We start from the raw sequence: 10191 nt of genomic DNA, 5'->3' as shown, positions 1-10191 counted from the left end.
TGGAGGGAGAAAATCTCAAACTAATATGTCCCCAGCTATATTACAATATTGTTGTATGCTCTAACTCTGCTGTAAGACTTTTGTGTTGAGATTTTTGGAGACTTTTGCACAAATTTCGTTCTTGGCCATTTTGCTGAGGCAGAAAAGGACGTTGTGGAGTCCCACAGGTCTTTCTTCAAGGAGTCTCTCTTCATCTCAGCCATCATGTCTGGTGAGTTTTAAGTCGGTTTTTCATCTGGAGTATCATTTTGAGTGGTTTTCTTCTGTAGAAGAGAGAAAAGAGAAAAATAGGAGAAAGTTTAGTAACACAGTTTAAAGCATATCAGAGAAATTTGCAGAAAAATAGGCAGATTTTTCAGTAGATTCTCGTTTTAATTACACTTTTAAATAGAATATGAGTGGAACAAGAGTAAAATTAAATTTGAAGTGATAAATCTTTGTTCTTCATGCCACCTGTTTGCCAGTCGGTGGGTGGATCAGGAGTGCCGAATTTTTCATTCAGACAGCACTTACAGAGCTCCACTGGCCTTTTCTGAATTATTATAAGTTACATTCATATGACCATGGTCTGTTTACGCACGCCAGGACATGCAAATAATCATTTTGTGTGGCATTTCTTTATTTAAGATTACAACGAGAAGCGTCTGTGCGCGGACTGTTTGTGCGTAACAGGACGTCGTGTACCCGCGTTAGAGTGGGATGTGTCTGCGATGTGATTTTGGCCAACTATATGCCACATTTAAGACAAATCATGAAGAAGCTTTTAGCCGTATGAATATTTATCAGATGAGGTTTCGCAGCAGAGGCTTCATCTCGTTATCAAATCGGCTTTTTTTCTCAACGGCTCGCCACTCCTGTGTGCATTAAATTACGCCTTTAGGCCTAAATTACGCGCAGCTATGTGATGCTTTCTTTCTGGGCTCCTAAATTTCTAAATCAGATTTCATCATCAGAAAAAATACGACCAGTTATTCTTTGTATAAGTGCCACAGCATTTCACTGTTACATACCCAGTGACTGGAGGGAGAGATCATTTGAATAAAGTTACACAGATTGGAGAAACAGGGCGAATTTGAATCACTGACAGAGGCTGGATTTGTTTTTGAACATTTCCACAGAACAACAAAAACAACCCGATCAAACTGCAGCTCAATCTGAGCTTTTTCAGTTGTTGTTGGAAGTAAACACGGAGCTGGAGCGCGTAAAGAACAGATCGTGTTTTCAAGCATTTGCTACACTGTAACGCTATCTTGCCTCGTGAAACTTCATTTATTGCCGAATCTTTTAACAGCTTTGGCTTTGGCAACGTTGGCTTGATACTACATGGTTAAAGTTAGAACAGCCGATCGACAGGAAGACACTTTTCAGTTCTTTGTTTGTGCCTTTTACGCAATTGCCCTGAGCGCTTTAATCCAGTTTAACCAAACGACCAAACGCACATTCAACCTGTTGATCAATCACAGATTCAAATTACTATTCTATCTTTTTATTTTGATTAGATATAGAAACTTACTGTGGCGCATTTTGAGCAGCTTTCCTTTGTTCCTGGTCTGGGCGGGGTGCAGCGGGAGAGCGGATCTCACTCTTACAGGCAGCAGAAAGGGCTCTGCTGACGGCGTAAAGTACAGCCGTGTTGTGCCGTAAAGTGAGAACCCTGTCCCGGAGCAGTGAGGGGCAGCGGGCCCGGGATAATGTGGTGAAAATTCCCGGAGCAGAGCGCGCAATGAGATCTGGAAATGCACTTTTACGCACAGCAGATTGAAAGAAACCCCAGATTATACAGACTTTACACACAGTTTAAACTGTAGTTTAATCTTTATTATAACATCCACATAACTTCAAAACATCTCTTACATTCATCAATTAATAATGGTGCAGGGAAATGTGGAAGAATGGGAGATATTTCCGGTTATTTAGATGAATTTGTGTTTTATTTTTGTGATTTAAGGACAGAAAACCCTGTGGGTTGAGGCTGACTGTGTATGAGTGTATTGGGGGCAGGGTTGGGTGGGGCAGAGCAGAGTGAGTGTGCGCTATTGTCCTCCTTAATGGAGGTTGTCCAGTAAACATGAGTGACATGCTGTTATCTTCATGCAGATAAGCCCAAAGTGTATCAGGGAGTCCGCGTGAAGACCACGGTCAAAGAGCTGCTGCAGAGACACCGAGCCCGCGAGGCCAACAGCAAAAAAGTTAAAACGGTAACCACAACCTCCCCCCCATCCCCTCCTCACCCCTTCCTTCTCCTCCACTCATTCTCTCACCTTCCCTCTACCTTTCCTCATGAAAGAGGAGAGAAAAAAAATGTAAGCTTAGCAATAAACTGTAAATGAATAACGACCCATCAAAACACACCGAAGTTTCGCAATCAAGCATGCAACCACGCACAAACACACTTTTGAAATGTCATAGATTGATTCGTCTGTAATAAGGTCAAACACCTCAGTCGTTTTGTCACAGAAAAGGAGACCAATGTTGGTGATATTTCAAGATTTACGCGCAAGCAAGCACTCTTTATCGCAGATTTAGTTTGTGTCCAGATGCTGGGAAGATATCTCTGTTTTAAGATTTTCATCCACCTGTGCACAGGTATGAACAAACCGTAAGACAGCCATTTAGAGACCACAAGAAGCTTATAATGGAGCCAAAGAAATAATTAATAAGAGAGGGTGCAGGGGAAACGCTTTTAACCGCACAAGTTAATAAGAAATCTTTTAGATTTGTGTGCCTTTAAGGAAGAATTCACCTTGGCTCCATGCCTCTTCTTAGTCTTAAGATACTTCTCCATATTTACGCATAAATTATACACTTCTATTGTGCGTCTGAAAATGTGTGGTGCTGTCTTTAAACCGGACTTTGGGCCTGTAATAAAGTTTTGGATAATTGACCACATGCTCTTAAAAATGTCTAATAATCTTCTCTCCTTTTATCCTCCTCTTCCTTTTCCTTTCTTCTCCCCTATGCGCAGATATCCCAGGCTTGCTTGGATCTCCAGGAACTTTGCGCGTCCACTTTTCCAAGTAAGTTTAAATTACAAGTCCTGTATCTTAAGCTGAATAAAAAAAATAGATCTGCAACATCTTGCATCCATTCTGATTGAAAGCAGGAATAGGCTGCAGCTATGTTAACGAAATAACAGCATTTACATTAAATGAGTGTGCAGTTTGTAATAGCTCTTAAATCCAGCAGTAATCCCTTTGTTTAGGTAACTGAAAAATCAAACGACCTTGGCTGTCACAAGACGGTCAAATCACATGATGTGTTTGCATAAAAAAAAATCCAAAATCAGAAAATTGATGTCAGGCAGCAACCTTCCCTGACCCACTAAAACCAGGAACAAAAATACTCACATAAACCCTTCAGCCATGATCAGCTTACTCAGCAAAACTGCACCTGGGATATATTTCTACGCAGCTATTGACAGCCCCATTGCAAATGTGCAGGGTCCCTTCTTATAAACGTAGGCTACATTCAAATGTGATGGCTGATGTTGTCATGACATCACTCAGTACTTATAGGCCCTATTTAAATGTCTCCCTGCTGTCTGTAAGCACAGAGACTACACTCATCTGCGCTCTGGGAGATATTTTTCACCATAAACATTCATTTTCTATTCGTGGAGACTATGCCTCAAAGATATTTGAATAAAAAACATTTTGAAATCTAACTTAAATATATCACGAAAATCTTTATAATTCTCATACTTTATTATCGACCTCATTAGTCACATGATTGAAATGTTGTGATTGAATGTGCTCAATTATTATTTTCTTTGTTGGCAATTTTTAATCTAATTTTCATTTCCCCTTTCGCTCAGATCGCTATGTGGACCCTCCCCCCGCCGTTCCTCAATCAGCCGACTCCGACAACTGTGGTGCGCGAGCCCTCCAGTTGCGCACCGCCTCGTTCCCTTTCTCTGACAGCTGCAGCATCCAGATGCACGAAAACGTATTTGATGACAACCAGCAGCAGCTTGGGGACATGATGTTGCCCAGCAACGCCTACAGTGGCAGCAACAACCACAGCACTCCCGTCGGTTGCGGCGGCTACACAACTCCACTGCCTACTCGACCCACCTTCCCGCTGCCCTGGTGCCATGGACTCTCCTCTGACGCGGACTACTATGGCCAGGAGATGGTAGGTTGCTCCCTCCTTAAGAATTAGCAATTACAATAGATTTTTTTTCTCACAAAAATGCGTAAATGACAGCAGTGACAAACAAATCTGCACTTCAATTGAAGAGTAAATCAAAGTTATTGATTCAATAATGAGCCAAAAAAGGAAGTGTTTTAAAGAAGTGGTTTTCAACTTTCGGGTCAGGGTCCAATATTTGGCCATTGAGCTGTTTTCATGGGCTTGGAAAAAATGTCTGAACAAGTCCATGATGTATGGAAGCCCTCAGTAATCATACCCATGTATATTTTTTAAATTTGTTTTTCCATGATACCATTTGGGTTTTTTCCAAGCAATCTCAATTAATTCATCAAATTATTTTGAAATGAAAAAGCAGATTTTTCCACCAGTAATATCTTAATTTCACCAGATCTCAAGAAAGCAACCAACATATTTCAAAAAAGAGTGTTAAATTTAAAATACATGTGTGCATGTATGTCCTAGCAGGGCTTCCGTACTGATATCCTGTTTAAACATTTTTGTTTTGTCCTGTTTCTTTGGTCAGTGATTTGCTTTTTGTTCCATCTAAAGTCCGAACCACAGAAGTTTTTCACTGAATAAGTTTGAGTTGAAAATATTTTAGAAATATAAGTTGCATTTTTTTTATTTGGGGAAGTGGTGATGGCCATTTTTAATATAAATTTGAACTTTTGAATTTTGTGCTCTCCCAGCACTGGTTCATATCAACACTCCAGACAACATTACATGATAATGTTTTTGAATAAAATTCCCTTTGCAGAAACCTGCTTTAGCCTCGATTTAAGCATGTTGTTATCATACATGTGTGGCCTGCAGTATAGTTTGAGTAGCTTATTTTGGCAGGGTTGTAAACTCTAAAAAAAATCCGCTGTTCAGTTTGATGATCCAACATATCATTCTTTCAGGCTCCCTGCTCCTCTCCAGAGTCCCTGAAGCTCTGCAATCCCATTGATCCCAACAGCTACTCGCCACAGGACTCCTTCTCCTCCTCCTCCTCTTCCTCCTGCTACGACTCACCCACGAGGATGGGGTCCAGCTTCCACGGCGATTTCGCCTCAGAGCACTACCACTATCAGAACTGCAATCCCCAGGACTGTTACTGCCTGCCCCACTGCTGGCCCGGCCAGCAGGAGAGCTTCTCTGCCCCTGAATATGCACCTTACTACAACCCCACAGACTATCCTTATGCCTGTCCTGTGGAGGAGAACTACTTCAGGAGGGATCTGCAGATGAGCTCGGAAATGTGTTACAATGTACTATGATGAGATCCGCAGCAGTATTTTGTTTTTTGGACTGTAAATATGAATCCTTTTAGAAAGCTTGATGATCTGCTTTGCATTTCAATGTGTGTATGCTCTGACTGACTTTTGCTTTAGTGGAATATGATGATTGAATGTGTGGAAATGGATGATATTTTTGTATTTACTACTTTTTTAATACTCAGATTTATTTTCTTACTTGTAAATTGTTTCTGTTCCAAATAAATATGTGCCAACTGTACCCATGTTTTTAAATTCATTTATTGTTCTAAGCTAACATCTATATAGTGCAGAAACAGACAAGTAAAAAGGTGTTATTTGAGTGTCAGTTACTTTTCTATTAAGTCATGTTTTGGTAAAGTTCATCTCGTCCAGCAGTTTCATGATTTAATCCCTGAAACAGTCGCTACTCTTATCTTCCTCGTTGCTTAATGTCAAGTTTTCTGTCCATGTCCTGCAGAAACTAAAAATGTGGGAGGAGTTTAAGACCAAACAGCAGAGGCTGATAACATGTCAGGGCTGAACTGTAATGTAATACTTTGTGTTGAAAGAAGGAATCCAGAAATATTTGACTCAACCTGCATGGAGAAAGTTCAGTGATAGTTAAATGGTGCTTTTAAGAGCAAGGGTAATTTGCAATCATTTCAACATTCTCAGCTAAGTGCCTTCAATATGCATGCCAGAGTAAATCTTTGTTTTCTCCAAGAAAATTATTTTAAAAAGTGTCCAATACTAGAACTTTTATTTGCATGCAAGGTCAGAGGTTAGAAGATTCCCAGAGCAGCAAATGAAATGAAATCATATAAATCCATTGTGCCTCTTAGTTTGTGTAATGATAACAAATCTCTGATTTGTTTAATAATGATCAGCCTCAGTTCTGATTATGGGAGAGTTTATTTTTGGCATGAACTCAAATGTCAGACATCTTTATACTGGCTGAGTTTCCTCTGGCTGAGATTGGGAAACCGAAACATTTTATAGTATTAATGTCTTCAATGAACATTGAATCTGTTTAGATTAATTAGCCAAACAGTTTCTATAAAAATATTCACCCCCTTAAATGTTTGACCCTTTTGTTGATTTTATGAATCAGTCATAGATAATATAATTTGGCCTTTTCATTGAAAAAAAAATCTTTAATGTCAAAGTGAAAACAGATTTTTATAAAGTAATGTCAATTCAGTGAAAACATATAATATAAAATAACTGCATAAATATTCACTCCCTTTAAAGTGACTGACTTATTCAACAGAGGTCAAACCAATTGGCGCTAGCAGTCTCACAATTAGTGAGACGAGCATTCACTTGAGTGCAGTAAATGTGCTACAAGTGGTTGTAGTATAAAGACACCTGCATCTGAAAGCTCCAAACACTGGTGAATTAAACCTTGACTAGAGTTAGCCAAAAGGCACGTGGGAGATTCCATGGTCATGTAGAAGAAAGGTCTTTGGTCTGATGAGACCAAAATGGTGTTTTATGGCCATCAAACAAGATGCTATGTTTGGCAGACACCATCCAAACTGTGAGGCACAATGGCTGCAGCATCATGCTGTGGGGATGCTTCTTGGCAGTTGGCCCTGGAAGACTTGGAAAGGCAGAGGGTAAAATTATTGTGGCAAAATACAGGAAATACCAGGAGGACAATCTTATCCAGCCTGCTAGAGAACTACAGATTAGGAGATTTATTTTCCAGCAAGACAACGGCCTGACGTATACTGAGAAAGTTACACAGAAATGGTTTAAAAACAACAAGGTGAATGTTCTGGAGTGGCTGAGTCAAAGCCTACACTCAATCCAATAGAGATTTTGTGGCTGGACTTGAGAAGGGCTGTTCACACCTAATCCACATAAAACCTGACAGAGCTTGAGCAGATTTGCAAAGAAAAATGGAGTAAAAATGTGTGTCCAAATGTGTAAGCCTGACTGAGGCCTAACCCACACAGACTCAGAGCTGTGACTGCAGCCAAAGGTGTGTCAACTAAATACTGACTTGAATGGGTTGAATATCTATGCAGTCACTTATTTAAAGTTCACATATGCAAAATACACTTTTGCAGTTTTCTGGCGAAAATATGCCCCACCCCCACCCCCTCTCTTTCTCCACCTTTCAGAAAATGTGTGATGAAACAAGCTGTTCTCAGATTTTCCCCTCATGATGTCATGCAGGGAGTTAGTGTTCCTGCACTTGTTCACACTTTAGAAGCATCTCTCAGATGCAGTCATCAAAGCTCAGCCTGAAAAGGGAGCCAGACGAGGGCCGAAAGTGGCAGACGTGACCACTGAAGAAGCAGAGTCCTCTGAGGCACAGCCTAAAACTCGAAGAGGAAGACAAGCAAAGAAATGAAAGCTTTTGTATATAGTCTAAATCTTAACTTTTTTCCATTTTATCACTCAGGTTTTATGTTAAATGGCATTTTATAGAGTAGATTCATAAACTGAAAATGATGCACTGCTTTTTTTTCTATACAGCTGGGAATCTTGTTAAACATTTATGTTGTGACGAGTTGTATGTTATTCATTACTTCAATGCTTTGCATTTTTGATGGCTAAAAACCTTGGATATTAAATTTTTTTGTACTTTTATCTATAGTGCCAACTGTTTGGGTCAGGGCCAATCACAGGCAGTACTCTCTGTTGGTAAAGACCATGCCTTGTCATGTTTATGTTTACTACTGATTAAGACAGAACTAATGCAGTCTCTAACCTTGCAAAGCAGATGGATACGGCCGTTTCCTTGTTTTTCACTGGTGAATCCATCTTGCAAAACTCCCATCTGAACCCTTTAGGCCCGGTTAGAAAGTGACAGGACCAATCAGCGACGAGGGGCAGTACTTTCAGGCGCAGCAGAGTTGTGACATAAACAAGCAGCAGCAAGAGCTGGTGCAGTTATGGAGGAAGAGATTGGCGTGGATGCTGCTAAAGCGCCAGTTTCATCAGAGCCTGACAACATACTGTCATTAAAAGAAGAACAAAGAACAGCAGTGAGTTGTTTTCTTTTCAAAAACGACAAAAGTCGAGTACTTACATGTCTATAGTCACTATGTTTCGCGTTATTCCTCACTAGCTGCACGTGCAGCTAAATAGCAGCTATGTCACGTGTTTTCTTGCTCTTATTGGCCCGTAGAGATGTGATAGACAGAACGTTCATCCAATCACACTCCGAGTCTTTTTCAAAGCCTCTGCCTTTTCTCAAATGTTTCCTATTGAAGCTTTCCCAGATGGATGTGTGAAACAAATCAATCTGGCATGTCAGGTTATGCAGTCTCAGTTTCTGGTTTGAAACTGACTCTAACTGTGGTTTCAACTGTTGGGTTTTTTTTTAGACCCAAAGACAATTTTTTTTTTTTAATGTACAGCTTACATGGAAACACGAATAAAGTCAACACATCACTTTTTCTAATGTAGGGGTCAATCTAGGGAAAGTCATCAAATTTCAACTTGAAAAATATCATTAAGGGGATTTTTCTCAGCTGTTAATACAGTGGTGGGTCATTTTGACCAGAGGACAACAGAAGGGTTAACAAAAATCAACCTCCCAGACAGTTTCATACACTATATTGCCAAAAGTATGCACTCACCCATCCAAAAATTTGAAATCAGGTGTTTCAATCACTTCCATGACCACAGGTGTATAAAATTAAGCACCTAGGCATGCAGACTGTTTCTACAAACATTGTGAAAGAATGGGTCGCTCTCAGGAGCTCAGTGAATTCCAGCGTGGTACTGTGATAGGATGCCACCTGTGCAACAAGTCCAGTCGTGAAATGTCCTCGCTCCTAAATATTCCACAGTCAACTGTCAGTGGTATTATAACAAAGTGGAAGGGATTGGGAACGACAGCAACTCAGCCACGAAGAGGTAGGCCACCTAAAATGACGGAGCGGGGTCAGTGGATAGTGTGCAGAGGTCGACAACTTTCTGCAGAGTCAATCGCTACAGACCTCAAAAATTCATGTGGCCTTCAGATTAGCTCAAGAACAGTGCGTAAAGAGCTTCATGGAATGGGTTTCCATGGCCAAGCAGCTGCATCCAAGCCATACATCACCAAGTGCAGTGCAAAGCGTCAGATGCAGTGGTGTAAAGCACGCTGCCACTGGACTCTAGAGCAGTGGAGACGCGTTCTCTGGAGTGACGAATCGCGCTTCTCCATCTTGCAATCTGATAGACGAGTCTGGGTTTGGTTGTTGCCAGGAGAACGGTCTTGTCTGACTGCATTGTGCCAACTGTAAAATTTGGTGGAGGGGGGATTATGGTGTGGGGTTGTTTTTCAGGAGCTGGGCTTGGCCCCTTAGCTCCAGTGAAAGGAACACTGAATGCTTCAGCATACCAAGAGAGTTTGGACAATTCCATGCTCCCAACTTTGAGGGAACAGTTTGGGGATGGCCCCTTCCTGTTCCAACATGACTGTGCACCAGTGCACAAAGCAAGGTCCATAAAGACATAGATGAGAGAGTTTGGTGTGGACGAACTTGACTGGCCTGCACAGAGTCCTGACCTCAACCCCATAAAACACCTTTGGGATGAATTAGAAGTGGAGACTGTGAGCCAGGCCTTCTCATCCAGCATCTAGTTTTAATAAAATCTTTTATGGTCAATGATCTTTCCAAAATGTAATAACTTTTAAAAGAAATTCAGAGAGAGAGAGAGAGAGAGAGAGAGCTGAGCATGGTGTTGCACACGCCTCAGGAGGATTAAGGCATGAAACAGTATTTGAAGCACATGGATCATTGGCCTTTTCAGTCTGTGTTATCGCATTCTCTGATAAACTTAGAATGTCAGCACC

The 10191-nt window shown here is 40.9% G+C and overlaps 1 protein-coding gene across 1 annotated transcript; it reads left to right on the top strand.

Moving 5' to 3' along the window:
• Positions 1-204: 204 nt before the first annotated feature.
• On the top strand, positions 205-5649 carry linc.pou2af1 (lnc RNA pou2af1). Its single transcript, XM_041806910.1, has 5 exons — positions 205-211; positions 2074-2198; positions 2966-3017; positions 3815-4134; positions 5055-5649. Exons 1-5 carry the CDS (start codon positions 205-207, stop codon positions 5409-5411), a joined length of 861 nt encoding a protein of 286 aa, XP_041662844.1. The 3' UTR covers positions 5412-5649.
• The last annotated feature ends 4542 nt before the right edge of the window (positions 5650-10191 follow it).

Source organism: Cheilinus undulatus, linkage group 2 (genome assembly GCF_018320785.1).
Source record: "Cheilinus undulatus linkage group 2, ASM1832078v1, whole genome shotgun sequence".
Taxonomy (NCBI): domain Eukaryota; kingdom Metazoa; phylum Chordata; class Actinopteri; order Labriformes; family Labridae; genus Cheilinus; species Cheilinus undulatus.
Note: the sequence above shows the minus strand (reverse complement) of the source record. Positions and strands in the feature narration are given on the sequence as shown.